Source organism: Rhinatrema bivittatum, chromosome 3, assembly GCF_901001135.1.
Source record: "Rhinatrema bivittatum chromosome 3, aRhiBiv1.1, whole genome shotgun sequence".
Taxonomy (NCBI): domain Eukaryota; kingdom Metazoa; phylum Chordata; class Amphibia; order Gymnophiona; family Rhinatrematidae; genus Rhinatrema; species Rhinatrema bivittatum.
In genome coordinates this window covers 463,418,979-463,441,421 of record NC_042617.1, presented here as the reverse complement: position 1 = coordinate 463,441,421, position 22,443 = coordinate 463,418,979, and the positions used below count along the sequence as shown (strand labels likewise).

General features: G+C 45.9%; 1 protein-coding gene across 10 annotated transcripts in view; it reads left to right on the top strand.

Moving 5' to 3' along the window:
* The window catches only part of FAM49A (family with sequence similarity 49 member A), a 260,849-nt gene that overhangs the window by 67,014 nt on the left and 171,392 nt on the right, over positions 1-22,443 (top strand). For 3 of the 10 annotated variants that reach the window (XM_029595933.1, XM_029595929.1, XM_029595931.1), the window contains exons 3-4: positions 565-644; positions 836-915. In XM_029595933.1, coding sequence (XP_029451793.1) covers positions 843-915 — 73 coding nt within the window. In that variant the 5' untranslated portion in view covers positions 565-644; positions 836-842. Of the gene's footprint in view, positions 1-426; positions 467-564; positions 645-835; positions 916-22,443 lie in introns of all 10 variants that reach the window. The other 7 variants (XM_029595934.1, XM_029595930.1, XM_029595932.1 and 4 more) reach the window with 3 other exon arrangements.

Below are 22,443 nucleotides of genomic sequence, written 5' to 3'. Positions count from 1 at the left end.
GCTTAGAATGGAGCCAAACAACAACATTCAAAAAGGGTATTAAAACCTGGCTCTTTCACCAAGCCTTCACAACATCAGACGATATACCCTATCTCTTAGTCATTATGCCCATAATTCTTCTAACCATTTTACAGAACTTTTAAGAATTTTAGATAGCTTTACTGTATTTTATAATATTGAATTGTATTTTATATGTTGAATTTTTCATTGTATTTAATGTTTATTGTGCTTAGTTTTATTGAACTGTATATCTTATTTTATTGTAAACCAATGTGATATATACTTTGAACGTCGGTATATTTTATGTAAAAAAAATAAGCGTAGAAAACTTATCAACTTGTTCTGTAAACAGATTATTTGTTCACTGTCACTGATCATATCTGTTAATAACAGAAGAGACCTGTCATTTTATTTTATTTTTTATAGCAACTGATTCTTCAGGACTAAGATTATGTATGGTCTAAAGGTACTGCAATGCAAGTAACAAATATTTGTCAAGCCCTTTAAATAGTCCACATAAATTTGCATTGATGACTCTTTATTATTTTGTATTAAATCCATTAGGTTTGCTGGGATGGGTAATCTTCTTAAGGTGCTTACCAGGGAAATTGAAAACTACCCACATTTTTTCCTGGATTTTGAAAGTAAGTTAAAAAAAAAAAAAGAGTTTGAAGTCCATAAGCAAACCTTGTCCTTGACCTGGCAGCTGGCTGATAAGGAGCCTTAATATGAAGGTTAAAGCACTGAGCATTGCATACAGCATGTCTATGGGGTTGCATGTCACAACTATCTTTTTCACTCTGCACATGTTTTCTCTTCCTTTTCTATTTTTCAGGTGCCAAATGGGAAATCTTTTAAAAGTTCTTACTTGTACAGAACTTGATCAGGGGCCAAATTTTTTCCTTGACTTTGAAAGTGAGCAAACTTCTTGCCTGGCTTAAATTTTTTACCCATTTTTACTAATATGTTGCATGAATACTGCATAATGTTCCTAAAGAGATTTGCAAACAAACTAATTTACACTGACCAATATATTGTTGAAGAGTTAGTAAGGAAATACATGGAAAAGACATTCTATTATGGATTTTTTGTTATATTGAAAGATACTAAGTAAGTTTACTCAATCTGCATCATCTACTTAAGGTAGCACAGACATTTTGATTCTCCTAGGACAAGCAGGATAGTAGCCCTCATAGATGGGTGACATCATCAGTTGCAGCCCAGTACGGAAAATTTTTGTCAGTTTCTTGAAGGTTTGACTAGCATAGTGAGCATGCCCTAACCGCGCATCCATGCGAGGTCCCTCTTCAGTCTCGTTGCATCGTGGTTTTGGAGCTCAATTTTACAAGTGTTTTTCTCTTTCAATGTTAACAGTTTTTCTCCCATCTAAACATCTTGTCCCCCTTCTCCGGTCAGTGTACCCTCCTCAGCGTGATAGGTTCATTTTTCCTCCCTTCGCTGCGGTCTATTCTTGGCGTGTCGCTTCCCGGTGGCCCCTGATCATCGACTGCTCGCTGGTTGTTTTCTTTTTTCATGGTGTCATCCAGTTCTCGTCGGTGCCCGTGGACCATGCCCATCACAGATCCACAAGGGGTTTGTATCGTCTGCCTGGGGGCATTGCACAACATCCTAGGGTGTCAGCTGTGCGACCCGATGACCCCCAAGGGCAGTTGTGCTCATCTCAATAAAATGGAGAAACTTTTTGGTCTCAAAAGGTCTGCTCCTTCCACACCCACGTCAGATTCATCAACACCCAGGGGTCGAGGGGAAGCGCTCGATGCGTTATCCCTCTCTACACCCCCTGTGGCATCGCCCAGGGACCGAGAAGACGGTGACCACTCCTCTATAGTATCGCTGCTTTCAAGAATGCTGGGATCCTCAGCCTCCTTGGTGCCAGGGAAAGACTGGGGCGAGTACTGTGGGAGATTCCGGAAACACCGACACCGATCGCAGTTGATGCACGGTGCCGGTTCCGGTGCAGCACCAGTGGCTGCCATGCTGCCACCGAAGTGACCCCATGGTGAAGAGGCCCTATCCTCTGACAGATCCGGGAGTCCCAGGCATTCCCCACTGATACCAGTGCCAGGCACCGTGCCTCCTCGGAGCTCCGAGGAGGCTCTGGTGAAGCCTTGTCCCCCTCCATCAGTCCTGTTCTCACTGGATGTCCAGGAGGAGTTGGACTGCAGGGTACAGAGTTCAGTGCTCAGATCCCTGTGAAGCATTGAACTGCCCCTGCCACCGCCCCCCATACCGATACCGCTGCCGGAGCCTACACCATCTATCTTGGTGCCCCTGTTCGAGCATCTGGACATCCTACTTGGCGCCCTTTCGATGCAACTGGTGCCCGAAGAACCTTCGGTTGCCCAACGGCCACCGATGCCCCCCTCGGGAGTGATCTCCATCATTGGGTCCTCCAAGGAGGAAGACACGCACTGACCGCCGGCGCCGGCTGTGGTCCCGAGACCTTAGTTTCCCAAGCCTTTGCCCGGGCCATCTGGCCTCTCGAGACCTCTGGTGCCCCCATTGCCGCCGGGGCCATCGGTTCCCTTGGTGCCTTTGAGACCCTCTGTGCCCAGATCTGGGGATTTGCACAGGCCTCACCCACGCAAACCCCATGGGGACCTAAGCAAGGAGGAAGGTCAATATGATCTATGGGGAGATGACTCTTCATTATTTCTCTGATGACCCCCTCTTGGAACCTTCACCTCCAGAGGAAAGGCATCGGTCTCCTCCAGAGGACCTCTCCTTCGCAGGCTTTGTAAGGGCCATGGCCCTTCCAATTCCTTACGAAGGAGGATGCATGACATAAAATGTTGAAAGTCCTCCAATTTGGTGATGCCCCAGAGGAGATAGTGGCTGTTTCTATCCATGACATTTTTAAGGACCACCTTTAGATGTGGGAACACCTGATTTCCATTTTTTCAGTAAATAAGGAAGGCAGACGCCACCTAGTTGATGCAGCAGGCCTTGGGTTTTGAGAGACCCCCATCTCCCTTACCAGTCTGTGGTAGTGGAGTCCACCGATGCTTCTGATCCTCCGGGTCAAGAACATAGGAAGCTGAATGCCTTGGGTAGGAAGGTCTTTCAGGGTGCCATGCTCATCGCCCGTATAGCCTCCTATCAGTTGTATATGACCTAATACAACCAGAACCTTTGGAAAAAGGTCCAGGAACTTGTAGAACACCTGCCGCTGCAGCAGCAGGAGTCATTCTCCGCTGTTACACAACAGGTCTTGAAGCTGGAGAACACGAGGTGAGATCCACCTACAATGACTTTGAATCAGCAGCCAGGGTGGTTGCTATTGGCATCGCTGCCCATAGGATGGCCTGGCTCCATGCTTCCGACCTATGGCCAGAGGTCCAGGAGAAGTTGGCTGACCTCCCCTGTACAGGAAAGAATCACTTTTTGGGGACAAGGTCAGGGATGTGGTAGCTCAATTGAAGAATCACCATGAAATCCTTCAATAGCTATTCGCTAGTGCTTCGGACCCACCGTCCTCTGACAGGAAGTCTTCCCGACCAAGTTCCAGGAAGTCCTATCAGCAACGGAAGTATTATCCCTCCGCCTCCCGGACTTGCATGCCCTGTGCTAGTTCCAAGGGCCACTCCCATGAACAGCAAACTTCTAGACCCCAGTCACCCCCCCTCCCAATAGGCCCTGGCAACGAGGTTTTGACTGGCGGCAAGGGAGCATGAGTCAGCATGTCATACCCCTGGCACCCGATCCTCCAGTGGGAAGCAGACTTCTTTGCTTGCCCATCGCTGGTCAATCATCACCTTAGACTGATGGGTCCTCACCATAGTTCGGCAGGGGTATAGACTACATTTCAGAGAAATCCCAGAGGACTCTACCCCATGTCCATCTTGGGGTTCGTCCGCCCAGCAGGGCATACTTCTGACAGAGCTCTCCAACCTCCATAACTGCAAGAGCAGTTGAACCTGTTCCCCGTCATCAGCAAGGTCGAGGATTTTATTCGAGGTATTTCCTGATACCGAAGAGAACTGGAGGCTTGTGCCCCATTCTCAATCTCAGTGCATTGAACAAATTCCTCCTCCAGAAGGGCGATTGGTTCTGCTCCCTTCACCTCAAGGATGCCTACGCCCACATTGCCATCTTCCCCACTCACAGGAAGTATCTTTGTTTTGTGGTGGGGCAGACTCACTACAGTACAGAGTGCTCCCATTTAGTTTGGCTTCAGCCCCTCGCGTTTTCACCAAGTGCCTGGCAGTGATGGCAGCACATCTCAGACACCGTGTGGGACACATCTTTCCTTATCTAGACGACTGGCTGGTCAAAAGCGATTCCCATGCGGGAGCGCTGAGCACTTTGGCCCTGACCATGTGGGCGCTTCAGTTTTGTTATCAACTACCCGAAGTCCCACATCTGTCTGTCCCCCCAACTGGACTTTATAGGAGCCAGGTTGGATATGGCTCAAGCCAAAGTATTCTTGCTCCGCAATTGGGTCCTTGCCCTATCCTCGCTGGCAACCTTGATGTGCAACAGTCAGTGCGTAAGTACCCGTCTACTGCTTCGCTTGTTGGGCCACATGGCAGCATCAGTCCAGAGCATAATGGATGTTGCAGTCGCAATGGCAGCAGGCATTCCAGGACCTCAAGGCCCATGTCTCCATCATGCAACCTCTGAAAGTCTCTCTGTCCTGGTGGGAGAATCTCTCCAATCTGGAACAGGGGATACCCTTCCAGGCTGCCCCACTCAAGTAGTACTTACTACCGATGCCTCTTCCCAGGGCTGGGGGGCCCATGTGGACAACCTCTACACGCAGGGTCACAGGACTGCCCAGGAAGCTCTCTGCCAGATAAATGTCTTAGAACGTCAGGCAATTGGTTACACTCTTTGGGCATTCCGAGCCGCTTGTCCCACAAAGGAGTTCTTTTTTGAATGGACAATAAGTTTGCGATGTGGTATATCAACAAGCTAGGAGGCACAGGGTCGTTCCTCCTCTGTCAGGAGTTTGGGCAGATCTGGTCCTGGGCTCTGTTGCAGAGGATGTCTCTGGGAGTGACATACCTTCCTGGAATGCTGAACGTGCTGCTGGCAGACTGTCTAAGTCGCTCTTTTCCGCCTCATGAGTGGTCACTGAACCCGAAGATGGCAGCGTGAATTTTCCGTCTGTAGGGAATTCCAGATTTGGACCTCTTCGCCTTCCCATACAACTGCAAGGTGAGCAATTTTTGCTCCTTATTCAGAATGGATGGCTGTCTACCCTCGACCCCTTCACCCTTCATTGGGGCACGGGTCTCCTGTACGTATACCCTCCTCTTCCGCTCCTCCTGAAACCTCACTTGAATCTCCAGCAGGACTTGGGGGACCATGATCCTCGTGGCGCTCTAGTAGCCTAGGCAGGTCTGGTTCTCTCTCCTTCAGGACTTTCTATCAGGGATCCCATCAGCCTGGGGATTGCACCCGATCTGATAACACAGAATCAGGGCCCTCTCACCATCCGAACCTGCAGGCGTTGGCCTTGATGGCCTGGATATTGAGTGCCTAGTCCTTCAGCCCCTAGACCTCTCAGAAAAATGTCTCCCTGGTGCTGGTGGCTTCCAGAAAGCCTTTCACTAGGAAGTCTTACAGGTTGAAGTGGAAGAGGTTCTCTGTTTGGTGTGAGGGGCATGGATTAGATCCGTTCACATGCCCACTTCCAAGATTCTTGGACTACTTGTGGCACCTTTCCGAAGCCAGGCTTAAAACCACCTTGGTTAGAGTTCATCTGAGTGTGGCTAGTGCTTGCAATCAGGGTATCGCTGGTGCGCCCATCTCTGTTCAGCCTATGGTAGGTTGCTATATGCGGGGCCTGCTTCAGCTAAAGCTCCCTCTCAGCCCCCGGTTGTGTCCTAGGATCTCAACGTTGTGATGGCATGGCTCATGCATCCTCCTTTTGAGCCTATGCACACCTGTGAGCTGAAATTCCTCACCTGGAAGGTCCTATCTCTGGTGGTGGTTACTTCGGCTCATAGGGTAAGCGAGCTTCAGGCCTTGGTTATGTACCCACCCTACACAAAATTCTTTCATGATCGTGTGGTCCTGCATACATATCCCAAGTTCTTGCCTAAGGTCGTGACTGATTTTCACATCAATCAATACATTGTGTTGCTCAGTTTTTTTACGAGGCCCCATTCCCATCAAGGGGAACGGGCTTTACATACGTTGAATTGCAAGAGAGTTCTGGCCTTCTACTTAGAACACTTAGTAAGCCCTAGACAGACCACTCAACTATTCATTTCTTTCAATAAGAATAGAATGGGGTCGCGGTGGTAAACAGACCTTATTCAACTGGCTAGAAGATTGCATCTCATTCTGCTATGTGCAACTGGGCCTTCAGCTAGAAGGCTGAGTTAAAGCTCAATCTGTGAGGTCTATGGTGGCGTCCGTGGCCCACATATGGGCGATTCCAGTTGCAGAAATTTGCAGGGCTGCGACATGGCGCTCCCTAAAAATGTTTGCCACCCATTACTGCTTGTCAAGGATAGTCGACAAGATGGTAGATTTGGCCAATCTGTCCTACGCAATCTCTTCCAGACTTAAACCCAACTCTTCCTATCTAGGGCCCTCTGGTTGAGACAAGGCTGTCTCCCTACCATCTAACAATACGTCAGTTGTTTTTGTGCCTGTTGGCACCTTGTTCGGTACCTGTTGGTCTTGGTTGTTGCTGGGAACAGCCTGGAGCTTGGTATTCACCCATCTGTGAGGACTACCATCCTGCTTGTCCTAGGAGAAAGCACAGTTGCTTACCTGTAACAGGTGTTCTGCTAAGGCAGCAGGATGTTAATCCTCAGGAAACCTGCCCGCCATCCTGTGGAGTTGGTTTTCTACTTGTTTTCTTATTTTATTTTTCGCTTGTATTTTTCTATGTTACGAGACTGAAGGGGGTTCTTGTGTTGACGCGTGGATAATGGCATGTTCAGTATGCCAGTCAAAGTTTCTAGAAACTTTGACAAAAGTTTTCCATGCCGGGCTCCATTTTATGATGTCACCCATCTGTGAGGACTAACATCCTGCTGTCCTAGAACACCTGTTACAGGAAGCAACTGCACTTTGCTGTTATAGAATTTGAGGCAACACTCTTTACTTTTGAGGAGGCATATGTATTGGTTATTGAATATCAATATCTATATCCAAAAAGCAAAATAATAGGAAATAGATATGTAAAATTACAGGTTTAGAATCAGTATATTTTGTTAAAAAAAAATAGGGGGAGGACTAAAATTTTGTTTAAAATTGAAAAATTCAGAAAAGCATGAAAAATTTTTTTTTTCAGAACAAGGAGATATATTGAATTTTTTCTGTATTGTGTGCTTAAATGATCGTCAGTGTTTCTTAAATACTACTGACAAGTGTGAATTTCAGATTGTTTGCATATGTCTATTCTGCATGTTTGTCATAAATAATCTGATCTATTTCTTTTCTCTAATCTTCTGTTTTCAACTTCATGATTTGTGGTTTTTTTATTAATACAATTTCATATATACTTACCAAGTTTTGTTTTTTTTCACAGGATTTAAACATTGTTTATTTTTTAAATCTGTAGACATATTGTAAATGATTTGTTAAACAGTTGGGGGACAAGAATGTGTTTTTATAGAACATTGTTTAAATACATTGCACAGTTATGTGTTTTTGAATCTTCAGAATTTTTTAACCAAATATTCAAGTTTTCAGCAAGTCTATGTTCACAGAAAATAGAAAATGTTTCATGTAACTTTAGTATACCAAAATAAACACATCAATATAAATACAACCCCTCAAAGAAATTATCTTGCCTATTTCCTTTGCTATTGGTGATAAGAGAAGATACTGTGCAAAACTGATAAATTGAGCATGTGGGTGATTAAACAACTTTAATATTTATCTCAAAGGAGGTAACAAAAATAAGGAGGAGAGCACATAAACAAATGAAATCTTGGATGCACAATATTATATTAGAGAAAACCGAAATCAGCTTTACAATGAAATTAGCAATAACATTGGTAAAATATTAACGTTGTTGGGCCTTTGCACTAGAACATTTATATTCTATATATGTTAGTTTTGTTTTTAAGTAGGTGGTCTTTCTTGAAATACATGTAACCCCTTTTTGGGGAGTGCTGATTCCCTTAGGGTAAACATCTAATTTATAACATTTGGGGCTGCTTAGGCCGTCTCTGCACTCAGCCAGGTAAGTTTTTTTTATTTAAAAAAAAAAAATTAAATACAGATGAGGGTTTTTTGGTGTAGGGCTTCCTCCATCCCCCGGTCTCTGTGCTTGGCGTTCCATTCCATCGGAGGTTGAGGGACATGGGCAGCCTGGCAGGTTGAGCAGCCTCTGTTGGCTAGGCCCTGCTCTGAGGCATTTTCGCTGCACACTGCATGGTGGGCCTCAATGGCGTTTTTCGCGCTTTCTTTAGGCTGCCCTCTACAGTTCAAGTTGTGCATCCAGTTTTTGGATGCTTAGGCAGGCCTAGTAGTCTGTGCGCCCAAGTTGAGCAGCACCTTAAGTGGCCTTCTGCTTACCTGTGTGCACAAGTTGAACATTGCTGTACGCTTAAGTTTTTTCACAGTGCCTATCACTAGGGACGCGTAAGTCTTGGACACTTAGGCATTGGTATGCCTGGGTGTTGGATGCCTAGAATTTTTTGGATATCCTAAAAACCCCCCAAAAAACTCAGCTAGATGCATGTCTTCAGCCACCGATCAGTGTGCCACTGGTCTAATGGCACATATCTAAGAAACCTAAGCTCCTTTATCTTTGTGCTGCCTTTCATATTTGGGCATCTCATCCAGGAGTACCAGCTGACTTGTTCCAGCACTGTTTGGAGGCTCAGGGAGAATTATTTTCCTCAGATTTCACTAAGCCTGGTTCTTCCCAGCCAGATGTAGGTCTGGGTAAAGATGTTTCACATATGGCACCTGATTTTGGAGCTCTCCTAACTGGTTCTTCAGCAGGGGAAGACAGCTCAGTGAGTATGCCTCAGCCATCCTTTCTTCATGTGCAGTTCTCAGCCCCGTCCAGTGCTCCCAGAGCAGAGTCACAGGTGCAAACCTTGCCTGGACCTACCTTGCCGGAGTACTCCTAGGCGGCAACAGGATTGCCTGATAGAGATCTGGATGGCACGGATGATGATGCTGATCCTGACTCTTGAGGATGGTGAAATTCTTCCAGGATTAGAACCATATAAGACTATGCTACGGCTCTTCCATAGAGATGAACTGCCGGCCCTGATTTCTCTGACCTTGAAAATGCTGGGAGTACCTGGGGCAGATTCCATGTCTGAGCAAAAGAAAAATGAAATTTTGATTTCCCTGCATAAAGCCTCTTGTTTTTCCTTTGTGTTAGAAGCCATTCAAGTATTGCTTGATCTTGAGTGGAGTGCCCCAGAGGCTAATTTCAAAGGAGGTCGGGTTTTGGAAGGCCTGTACCCTTTGGATCCAGTGGTGAGAGAGCGTTTACGTTTTCCGAAGGTGGATGCACTTGCATGTGCAGTCTCCAAGCAGACGACTATCCCCATAGATTCAGGAATGGCCTTGAAGGATGTATACAATAGAAGGATTTAAACTATCCTTAAGCAAGCATTTGAATCAGTGGCAATGTCTTTGCAAATAGTTTCTTGTTGTTCGCTGGTGGCTTGCTCTTGTTTACTTCTCTCTTGAGGTTGATGACTCTGAGGTGAATTCCAGGGCAGTAATGGAGCCAGCGACTGCCTTCATAGCACATGCAGGCTGCAATTTGGTCCAAACTTCAGCTAGAGGGGTGGCTTCAGTAATAGCGGACAGGCATCAGTTATGGCTTAGGAATTGGTTGGCCGATGCAACCTCCAAGACTAACCTCTTGAAATTGCCCTTTAAAGGCTCACTCTTTTTTGGAAGCAAGTTGGAGAAACTGGCCAGTAAATGGGGCGAATCACCAGTTCTTTGATTACCGGAGGATAAGAAGCAGATGCTAAGCTCCTTTAGCATGAGAGGTTGTCCTAGGGGATCCAACCACTTTTGACTCTATAGAGGGATATCCTTTCAGAAGACTCAGCCTTTTGGTAGGTCTGAGTCCTTTCGTCCCAAACAGCGAGAAGGGGCGCAGGCTCAGGAAGTGGATCCTCCCCGGCATCACAATCAAGGTTTGCTGACCCACCCCTGGGAACAGGAGATAGGGGACGCCTCTCTCTCTTCTATCAGAGGTGGGTCGAGATCACATCAGATCAATGGGTCCTGGAGGGGATATGTGTTGGAGTTTCACAGTATTCTTCGGAACATGTTCATGGTCTCTCCTTGCCACTCCCCGCAGAAGAAGCAGGCAGTGGAGGGTACATTTGCAAGGCTCCTCAGTCTGAGGGCTGTGATTCCTTTGCCCAAGTCTCAAGAAAATATGGGGTGATATTCAATTTATTTTGGTGTGTCCAAGAAAGAAGGATATTTTCATCTTATCCTGGTTTTCAAAGGTATCAATCATCATCTGCAGGAGATGCATTTTCGCATGGAGACCTTGTGCACAGTGATAATGGCCGTGTAGTTGGGGGAATTTCTGACCTCTTTGGACCTGTCTTATATGCATAGTCTTATATGGTTCTAATCCTGGAAGAATTTCACCATCCTCAAGAGTCAGGATCAGCATCATCATCCGTATCTTCACATTCCCATTCAACTAGAGCATCAACGCTTCCTGCAGTTAGCAGTTCTGGGATATCATTATCAGTTTTGGGCACTGCCTTTTGGTCTGGCCGCCGTTCCCAGGACCTTTTCAATGTAATGGTGGTAGTTGCAGTAGAAATGAGAGAGGACAGATCCAAGTACACCCGTATCTGGACGATTGGTTGATTCGAGCCAAGTTGCTGGAAGCAAGCCACCTGGTGACCTGCAAAGTGATCTCCCTGTTGCAGGAGCTTAGCTGGGTGGTGAATCTGGCCAAGAGCAGTCTTCGGCCTTCTCAGTCATTGGAATACCATGGGGTTCAGTTCGACACAAAACAGGGCAAGGTTTTCCTGCTGGAAGCTCATACTCAGAAGTTGATGGCACAGCTACATCTATTGATGAACACACTGCGTCCAACCGTATGATCCTACCTGCAGGTACTTGGTTTAATGATGACAATTCTGGAAGTGGTACCATGGGCAAGAGCGCATATTCTTACTCTTCAGCGATCCCTGTTGTCTTGGTGGAATTCTGAGTCGCTGAACTATTCGGTTCAGCTCCACCTGCCGATGGAGGTCTCCTCCCGATTGTAGTGGTGGTTACAGCCAGATCATCTAAGAAAGGGAATTTCCTTAGCACCACTGGACTGGCTAGTACTGACAACAGATGCGAGCCTCCATGGTTGGGGAGCTCACTTTCGGGAACTGACCACGCAAGGACGCTGGAATGCAGAAGAGTCTGTCTGGAACATCAATCATTTGGAAGCCAGGGCAGTCCAGCTTGCATGCTTGCAGCTCAGTGACAGCCTGAGGGGTTGAGCAGTCTGGATAATTTTGAACAACACAATGACTGTGGCTTACATAAATCAGCAGGGTGGAACCAATAAGTGTCGGAGGAGATAGATCAACTTCTGCAATGTGCTGAACTACATCTCCAGATGATCTCAGCCTTGCATACAGCAGGAAAAGACAATGTAAGGGCAGACTTTCTCAGCCAGGAAAGTCTGGACCCAGGCGAATGGATGCTGTCAAACAAGGTGTTTCAGCTGATTCTGGATCACTGGGGTCTCGTTTCTAGACCTGCTGGCAACTTCTCGCAATGCGAAAGTTCTGCGATTCTTCAGACACGGGAGAGATCTGAAGTCATTTGGGATCGATGCTTTGGTGCAGGAGTGTCTGGAAGACAAGTTGCTGTATGCCTTTCCTCCATGGTTCATGTTGGGCAGATTGCTCCGAAGGATCAAGTGCCACAGAGGGATTGTGTTCTTGGTTGCTCCGGATTGGCCCAGGAGACCGTGATATATAGATCTGTGGCAGCTCCTGGTGGAATCGCCACTTCGGATTCCAGCACACAGAGATTTGTTGTGGCAGTGTCCTGTTCTTTACAAAGATCTGACTCAATTTTTTCTTACGGTATGGCCCTTGAAAGAGCTCGCTTACTGAAATGTGGATACTCTGCAACAGTGATTTCCACCTTGCTAAAAGCTAGAAAGTTCTCCACTTCCTTGGCTTATGTGCTGGTTTGGCGAGTGTTTGAGGCCTGCTGTAAGGATCGAGGTACTCTTCCTTGTTCAGTCAAGATCCTGTTCATTTTGGAATTTTTGCAGGATGGCTTGAATAAAGATTTTGGCACTTAATTCCTTAAAGTGCAAGTAGCAGCTCTCACCTATTTCAGAGGTCAGGTGAATGGCGGATCTTTGTCGGCTCATCCTGATGTTGCCCGTTTCCTGATTCTAGCATGCAGACGTTGAAAGTGATCTGTTCAGTTTGGAGAAGAGATGACTGGGGGGAGGGGGGTATGATAGAAGTTTACAAAATCATGAAAGGACTTGAACAAGTTAATGTAAATCAGTTATTTACTCTCTCAGATAATAAAAGGACCAGGGGGCACTCCATGAAGTTAGCAAGGAGCTCATTTAAAACAAATCGAAGAAAATTATTTTTCGCTCAGTGCATAGTTAAGCTCTGGAATTCATTGCCAGAGAATGTGGTTACAGTAGTTAGTGTAACTGGGTTTAAAAAAGGTTTGGATAAGTTCATAGAGGATAAATCCGCAAACTGCTATGACAGCAATTAATAAGCATTAGTAGCTTGTGATCTATCTAATGTTTTGGTACTTGCCAGTTACTTTTGATTTGGATTGGCCACTGTTGGAAACAGGATACTGGGCTTGATGGACCCTTGGTTTGACCCAGTATAGCATATCTTATGTTCTTAAGGGAGCTAGGGCTGCACTCAGCAATACAAGTACATACAAGAGAAGTGTAGAATAGACTTGCAGGCCCAGAAATTTATCAACTTTATCATCAAATGTATTAGTATTTCATATAATGGCAACTCCACTGGGTTTATAATAACAATTCAATGGGTCCCCCGACATGGACCTCGTGTTTCGCCGTCAGGCTGCGTCGGGTGGGACAGGCGTCTTTATAAGAGCATTCATATTTGTTGCAAGTCTGGAAACTCTTGACTTGCAACAAATACGAATGCTGTCATAAAGACGCGGCGAAACATGGGATCCATGTTGGAGGACCTGTTGAATTGTTATTATAAACCCAGTGGAGTTGCCATTATCCCAGGACAAGCAGGATGCTGGTCCTCGCATATGGGTGACGTCACTGACGGAGCCCTATTGCAGGAAAACTTTCTGTCAAAATTTCTAGAAACTTTTGACTGGCACTGTGAGGCCACTGAGCATGCCCAGAATGCCATGATATTCTCTGCCACAGGGGTCTCTCTTCAGTCTTCGTTTTTCTGCACTGCTGTAAGCATCGCGGAGGTAGGAGTCCTGTGAGTCTTCTCACAGAATTACTGACTGAAAAGTCATTGATTTTTCAAAATATTTTTCTCCCATACGGGATCTCTCTCTCATTTCCACCGAACGGTGAGAAATTATAGTCTCATTTTTACTTTAAGAAAAAACTCTCTCTCAAAATTTTTCCCCTCTTTTCATCGACTGCTGTTGATGAAAAGATGGCTTCGGGTTTTAAAAAATGTCCGATGTATAATCGGACTATGTCCATAACAGACCCACACCTTGTGTGTTCTCTGTTTAGGGGACAAACATGATGTCTCATCCTGCCCTCAATGTGCAGAGATGACTCCCAGAGGAAGAAAACGTAAGAGAAAATGGAACACCTCTTTCACCTTCAGCTTCTTCCTTCTCCTTCAACATCGACGAAATCGTCCCCAGCAGGATTTTCCAAGAAAGTTTTGCTGAAAAAACGTCGTCTGGAATGATCGGGAGATCAAGCATCGCCATCGACTTCGACGGCATCGATAAGGTCGGTAGTCGAGAATAGGCCCAAACATAGGCACAGACGTGAGCGTTAACCCTCTCCCCGGGAGAACCAACCGCTAAACGGCAAAAGCATCAGGAAACTCCGCTACCAGCGTCGGAGCCTACATCATCGATCGAACCTACACAGGGATCGGTGGAGGTATTATCAACACCCACACCGCCACCGCATATAGCTACTCCATCTACCGCAGCTGTATCGCAGGAATTGTCGATTTTTATAAGACAAGCGATGATCGAGGCCTTGAAGGAACAGATACCTATTCCGGTGACCGTGCCGATGCCGGTGACGTCACCGATGCTGGTATCGATGCCAATGTCGGTGACCTCGCTAACAGCGGTCACCATACCGATGCCGACGATCCTGTCGATGCCGCTTTCAATGCCAATGTCGGTGACCTCACTAACACTGGGCACCATACCGATGCCGACGACCCTGTCGATACCAGCACCGATGCCGATGTCCATAATTACACTGATGCCGGGGACTAAATCGATAACTACGGTGACTTCGAAGCGACCACCAAAGATAACTCCCATCTTCGGTTCCAAACCCATCACCATCGGTGTCACTCCTTCCTGGGGATCCAGGATGCCCAGAGTCAGCACTATATCAGATCTTAATGAAAAAATATCAGGATCTGCTCGATTCTCTTCCTTCTAATCCACAAGAAGAGCACATTGAGGAGTCACCTGTTGAGGATCCATTACCAGGACCTTCAGGAATTCCTCCACCACCTAAGACTTCAACAATTTCCCCACAAGTACACGAATATGATACTTGCAGTGATACACAATCAGATACTTCATCTGAAGACTTTGTAGGATCCATCTCCACCAGATCCAAGGAAAAAAATCTCCTCCAGAAGATTTCTCATTCACAACATTTGTCCAGGAAATGGCTGACACCATACCATTCAAATTAGTCACAGAACAAGACACCAGACAGCAAACCCTGCAGGTACTTCAATTTGTAGACCCTCCAAAGCAAGTGGTAGCTATACCAGTGCATGATGTTCTCCTAGATTTGCAACATTGTATTTGGGAACATCCCTGCTCAGTGCCAGCTGTCAGCAAACAAATGGACAGTACATATTTAGTGCAGTCTGCTACTGGATACCAAAAATCGCAGCTCCCTCACCAGTCAGTAGTAGTGGAGTCTGCACAGAAAAAATCCAAAAGAATTAGACCACATTCCTCAAATCCCCCAGGTAAGGATCATAGGTTCTTAGATTCCTTGGGCAAAAAGGTCTACCAAGCGGCCATGTTAAATTCGAGAATCTCTTCATATCAACTTTACATGACCCAATATCAAAGAGATTTGTGGAAACAAATGCAAGAATTCATTCCATCTCTTCCATCACAATATCAAGAAGCAGCCCAGTCCAACATCCTCAAAGGGATGGAGGCAGGCAAACATGAAGTTCGCGCAGCCTATCACAGGTTTGAGACTGCTTCAAGAGTGGCTGCATCTGGGATCAGTGCCAGGCGTTGGGCATGGCTTAAAGCATCGGACCTCAGGCCTGAGGTCCAAGATAAATTAGTAGATCTGCAATGCTTAGGAGATAACCTTTTTGGATCCAAAGTCCAGGATGCAGTTGCTCAATTAAAAGAACATACTGAAACCCTGAGACAGCTTTCCTCAATTCCACAGGATCCCCCTATGCACTCTGGGCATAGGCCTCAACGGAAAGAAACTAGAAGACCTTTTTATAGACAAAGGCGGTATTACCCTCCTACATCTAGAACCAGGCCTTCTAGAACACAGCAACGACCACAACCCAGACAACCTAGGGTGAATAGGCCTCAACCGACGCCACAGACAGGGCCTGCTCCTGGCTTTTGAGGCCATTTCCAGAGAACACAGCTACCTCTCCAATCCTCAGCCAGAACTTCCAGTAGGAGGCAGAGTATCCTGGTTTTACAACAATTGGATTCCAATAACAACGGACCAATGGGTACTTGCAATAGTATCTCGAGGTTACCAACTCAATATCCTCTCAATTCCAACAGATTTTCCTCCAAAACCTTTCTCTCTCGGTGAAAATCACATAATACAATTGCAAGTAGAATTATCCACCCTTCTGAAAGCCAGGGCTGTGAAACCAGTGCCCCGGACTCAGCAGAGCAGAGGATTCTATTCCCGGTATTTTCTCATTCCAAAGAAAACCGGAGGCCTACGTCCCATCCTAGACCTCAGAAATCTCAACAAATTTCTAAAGAAAGAAAAGTTCAGGATGGTTTCTCTAGGCACCATGCTTCCAATTCTTCAAACAGGAGATTGGCTTTGTTCTCTGGATCTTCAAGACGCTTACGCTCACATTCCAATATTCCCTCCTCATCGCAAGTATCTGCGCTTCATGGTAGGTAATCAACATTTCCAATACAGAGTACCGCCACATGAAGTGGCTGCCTCAGGGGCTCTTTTGTCGTCAACCGTATTGAAAGACAATTGATTCAATTCGTCAATGGTGCCATATACGTTTAGATGTATTCAGCAAACATCGTCTCCACTTCCATCTATTCAAGGAGACGATGTTCGCTGAATACATCTAAACGTATATGGCACCATTGACGAATTGAATCAATTGTCTTTCAATACGGTTGACGCCAAAAGAGCCCCTGAGGCAGCCACTTCATGTGGTGAAACTCGGCCAGAGTTGGGCAGTTTTTCACGTCTCCATCAATAAAGTTTTGAAAAAGACTTCGTTGTGGCATCCCATTTCGTTGTTTCGCTTCTGCACTACTGGATCGCCTACCTTGCTGTTTTTGGGTCAATACAGAGTACTGCCATTCGGACTTCCCTCTGCTCCCAGAGTATTCACCAAATGTCTGGCAGTAATAGCAGCACACTTGCACAAGGAAAGTGTCCATGTCTTTCCCTACTTAGACGAATGGCTCATCAGGAGTCAATCTCAACAAGGAGCGCTGACTTCTCTCAGTCGAACAATTACTCTACTTCACTCCATGGGCTTTCTCATCAATTATCAAAAGTCCCATCTTACTCCATCTCACCTGCTTCAATTCATCGGAGCAGAATTGAACACCATCCTCTCAAAAGCCTTTCTACCAGAGGATCGAGCAGAAACACTTTCCATACTGGCAAACTCGATTCACTCAAAGAAACAAGCAACAGCTCATCAGTTTCTAACCTTACTAGGCCACATGGCCTCCTCAGTACATGTCACTCCTATGGCACGACTCACCATGAGAGTAACCCAATGGACATTACGATCACAATGGATCCAAGCCATTCAACCACTGTACTCTCCAATTCAAGTAACCCACCAACTACGTTCATCTCTACTTTGGCGAACAAGGACAATTTGCGCAAGGGCCTTCACTTCCAACAACCAGTCCCGCAGAGAACTTTAACTACAGATGCATCCACCTTGGGTTGGGGAGCTCACATAAACAATCTCCAAACCCATGGTATTTGGACAAAACTCGAAGCAACATTTCAAATCAATTTCCTGGAACTTCGAGCTATACGTTATTTGCTGCATGCGTTCAAGGACTGCCTTTCACACAAGACTGTTCTCATCCAAACGGACAACACAGTTGATATGTGGTACATCAACAAACAGGGAGGTACGGGCTCGTATCTCATTTGTCAAGAAGCTGCACAGATTTGGGGCTGGGCCCTGAATCACTCAATGTTCCTCCGGGCCACTTATCTGGCAGGCATTCACAATGTAGTGGCGGATCGACTCGGTCGTCAGTTCCAACCAAACGAGTGGTCCCTGGATCCCTCAGTAGTGACCAAGATATTTCATTGTTGGGGGCAACCAACAATAGATCTCTTTGCGTCACATCTGAATCACAAAGTGGACAATTTCTGTTCTCTACACAAAGAGAAGAACCAGCTAGCCAAGGATGCCTTTGCTCGCCTTTGGAACTCAGGCCTTCTGTAGGCGAATCCTCCAATACCGCTCATAACCAAAACTCTAGTGAAGCTACAACAGGACAAAGGGTCCATGATACTCATAACCCCATATTGGCCTCGACAAGTATGGTTTCCCACACTTCTAGACTTCACAGTCTAGAAGTTCATCTGGGAGTAACTCCCACTCTCATAACTCATGATCAGGGTCGGTTGCGCCATCCCAACCTTCAATCCCTTTCCCTGACAGCATGGATGTTGAAAGCTTGATTTTACAACCACTTAATCTTTCAACCAATGTACCTCAAGTGCTTATAGCTTCACGTAAACCTTCCACACGAAAGAACTATTCTTTGAAATGGAAAAGATTCACTTTGTGGTGCGGGCAAAAAAGTATTGATCCTTTCTCCTGCCCCACAACTTCTCTACTAGACTACTTATGCCATCTTTCAGATTCTGGTCTTCAGACATCATCTGTCAGAGTCCATTTAAGTGCTATCTCAGCTTACCATAACAAGATTGGAGATACACCAATATCCATACAACCTCTTGTCAGCAGGTTTATGAGAGGTTTAACTCAACTCAAACCACCAATTTGGCCACCAGTTGCAGAATGGGACCTGAATCTGGTCTTAACAAGGCTCATGCGTTCTCCTTTCGAACCCATGAATTCCTGTGATGTTAAATTTCTCACATGGAAGACTATCTTCCTCATAGCCATTACATCGGCAAGAAGGGCTAGTGAGTTACAAGCACTTGTCACGTACTCACCCTATACAAAATTTCTACATGACAGAGTGGTTCTCCGTACATATCCAAAATTCCTTCCCAAGGTAGTTACGGAATTCCACTTCAACCAATCCATAGTCTTAACCACATTCTTTCCAAGACCTCATTCTCACAAAGGAGAACAGGCCTTACATACCTTGGACTGTAAGCGTGCGCACGGCAGTCCACAGAAAACCCACTCAACTCTTTGTATCTTATGATCCAAACAAGCCGGGTAAAGCAGTGGGTAAACATACTCTATCCAACTGGTTAGCAGATTGCATACAGTTTTGCTATGAAAAAGCAGGCCTTCCTCTCCAAGAGCAATGTCAGCCTCAGTAGCACACTATCGTTCAGTGCCAGTTCTTGACATATGTAAAGCTGCAACATGGAGCTCTCTTACACTTTTGCAGCTCATTACTGTTTGGACAAAGAAGGACGACAAGATTCAGCCTATGGACAATCTGTCTTACAGAACTTGTTTCCAGTTGAATCCCAACTTCTCCTGCATTCAACCTGCTGTGATTTTCAGCTGTCTCATTTTCAACAACAATACTTCAATGTTGCTTCACTACAAAATGACTCAGCCTCTAGCTTGCTAATCACCCATATGTGAGGACTAGCATCCTGCTTGTCCTGGGATAAAGCAAAATTGCTTACCTTGTAATAGGTGTTATCCCAGGACAGCAGGATGTAGTCCTCACGAAAACCACCTGCCACCCCACGGAGTTGGGTATGTTACCTTTTATTATTTTATTTTTGCTAAAGCTTATTGCTACATACGAGACTGAAGAGAGACCCCTGTGGAAGAGAATATCATGGCATGCTGGGCATGCTCAGTGGCCTCACAGTGCCAGTCAAAAGTTTCTAGAAACTTTGACATAAATGTTTTCCCGCAATAGGGCTCCGTCAGTGACATCACCCATATGTGAGGACTACATCCTGCTGTCCTGGGATAACACCTATTACAAGGTAAGCAATTTTGCTTTATATGAAATACTAATATATTTGATGATAAAGTTGATAAATTTCTGGACCTGAAAGTCTATTCTGCACTTCTCTTGTATGTACAAGAGCAGTCTTTAGCCATTTCAGTCACTAGAGTATCTTGGTGTTTCGGTTCGACATGAAGCAGGGCAGGGTTTTCCTGCCAGAAGGTCGTATTCAAAATTTGATGGTGCAGATGTGTCTATTGATGAAACCAATATGCCTGACACCACCATGTTCCTAGCTACAGGTACGTGGACTGATGGCGGAGACCTTGGAATTGGTGCCATGGGCGAGGGTGCATATGCTTTCTCTTCGGCGCTCCCTACTGTCTCGTTGGAGCCCTCAGTCTCAGGACTATTCGATTTGACTCACCTGCCGAGGAGGTCTGTTCTCAACTACAGTGGTGGTTACAAGTTGATCATCTCAGCAAGGGAGTGTCCCTAAAATCACTGGACTAGTTAGTACTCACAGCAGATGCGAGCCTCCAGGGTTGGGGCGCTCACTGTCAGGAACTGACAGAGCAAGGGTTCTGGAGGGCAGAAGAGGCTCTCTGGAACATCAATCAGCTGGATGTATGTGCAGTCTGGTTGGCATGTTTCTAGTTCAGCGCTAGGCTGCAGAGTCAAGTGGTCCGGATAATGTCAGACAATTCAACGGCAGTGGTTTAGATCAATCGACAGGGAGGAACAAAGAGCAAGTGTCGCAGGAGATAGACCAATTTATCGAATGGGTGGAAGTGCATCTTCTGGAGATCTCAGCCTCGCCCATTGCAGGAAAAGACAATGTAAGAGCAGACTTTCTCAGCAGACAGAATCTGTACCCAGGAGAATGAGTATTGTCATACGAGGCATTTCAGCTGATAGAGAATTGCTGTTTCTAGACCTGCTGTTGATTTCTCGCAATACGAAGGTTCCTCGATTTGTTTAGTCACAGGGGAGATCCAAAGTCATTGGGTATCGAAGTTTTTGTACAGAAATGGCTGGAGAACAAGCTGCTGTATGCCTTTCCTTCATGGCCCATGTTGGCAGAATGGTCTGGAGTGTCAAGAATCACAGAGAAATGGTGCTTCTGGTAGCACCAGATTAGCCCAGAAGACCATGGTATGCAGATCTGCAAAGGCTCCTGGTAGTCTTCCCCCTCTGATTTCAGTGCACAGGAATCTGTTGCAGCATGGTCCTGTACTTCACGAAGATCCAATTCTATTTTGTCTTACGGTATGGCCCTTGAGAGGGCTCACTTGCTGAAGCAACGGATATTCTACTGCAGTGATTGCCACCTTGCTACAAGCAAGAAAGATTTCCACTTCCTTAGCCTATGTACGAGTTTGGCAAGTATTTGAAGCTTGGTGTGAAGATCGAGGTGTTCTTCCTCGTTCGGTTAAGATCCCGCTCATTTTGGAGTTTTTACAGGATGGATTGAATAAAGGATTGGCCCTTAATTCCTTAAAGGTGCAAGTAGCGGCTCTTGCCTGTTTCAGGGGTCAGGTGAATGATGGTCTCTTGTCAGCTCATCTAGATGAAGCCCGTTTCCTGAAAGGATTGAAACATCTTTGTCCTCCCTTGCAGTTACTGGTGCCCTTGTAGAGTTTGAATCTGGTTTTGGATTTCTTACTGGGCCCTACATTCAGACCAATGCGTAACCTTTCCTTGTAGTTACTGACCTTGAAAACAGTGTTTCTTGTGGCGATTTGTTCTACATGTTAAATTTCCGAGCTGCAGGCCTTGTCTTGCCAAGAGTCGTTCCTTCAAATGATTCTGGGGGCGATACAACTGCATACTGTTCCTTTCTTTTTGACAAAAGTGATCTCAGATTTTGACTTAAATCTGTCCATTTCCCTGCTGTCTCTGGATAGGGAAAGAAATATGGAGGAATATCGTCTGTTTGTGACTCTTGGATGTTAAGAGACATATCTTGAGGTATCTGGAGTTTTCTAAACCTCCCAGGAAGACTGATTACCTTTTGTCTCCATGGCGGTAGTAAACAGGGCGAGCTGGATTAAGGAGGTACTCGCTGCCGCATACGTGGATACTGAACAGCCATTGCCTAGTCAGGTTAGGGCTCATTCCACTAGGGCTCAGGCAGTGTCATTGGCGGAAGTTAGATTATCTCCCATTGACATTTGCCGAGCTGCGACATCGTCCTCCTTTTCCCATGTATTATCGTCTGGATGTGCAGTCCTGAGAGGACGCAGTCTTTGCACATGTGGTTTTGCTTGGACTGCTGGCAGCCTCCTGCCCTATTCAGTAGTAGCTTGGGTACATCCCACAGGTTCTGGATTCATCTGACTATCCTAAAGAAAAGGAAATTATCAAACAAGTAGTAATTTCTCATTTTCACTGCTTCTCAGCAGCCCCTCCAGCAGAACTGTTAAGTTCTAAAACAAAAAAAGGATAGAAGATCTCAAAATTTAAAAACCCCAAGATCAACATACTATGGCAGTAAGTGTGTTTGAGGCCTGCATCTGTCGGCGCCTTATGTCCATCATGGATATTCACTCTGTCTACTATCGGTGCTTGAACCAATACTCATTGAACGTTTTGTAGTTGCATGACCAGCAGGGCACAGCAGTACCTTGCCTGGAATATGGAGACCCTGGGAAAGAGCACTAAGCTTTGACATAAGATGGTGCAGCAGAGCTGCTCTATTTCTAGGAGCGAAGCCTCTTCAGGCTCCTGTCGCAAGGAGTAGAGATGGAAATTTTCCCCTCTCATCCCTGCAATCATAGGAAGGCTTCCTCTGTGGCACCATTTTCTGGATCCATCTCAGGTCTGAGGTTGAGTATGGCGCAGAAGCTATCGGCGCTGGAAGAGACATAGAAAAAGGTGGCTAAACAGCATGAGAGATCCTTTAGGGCCATCACCATTGGAGCCGAAGAGAAGATTGATGCC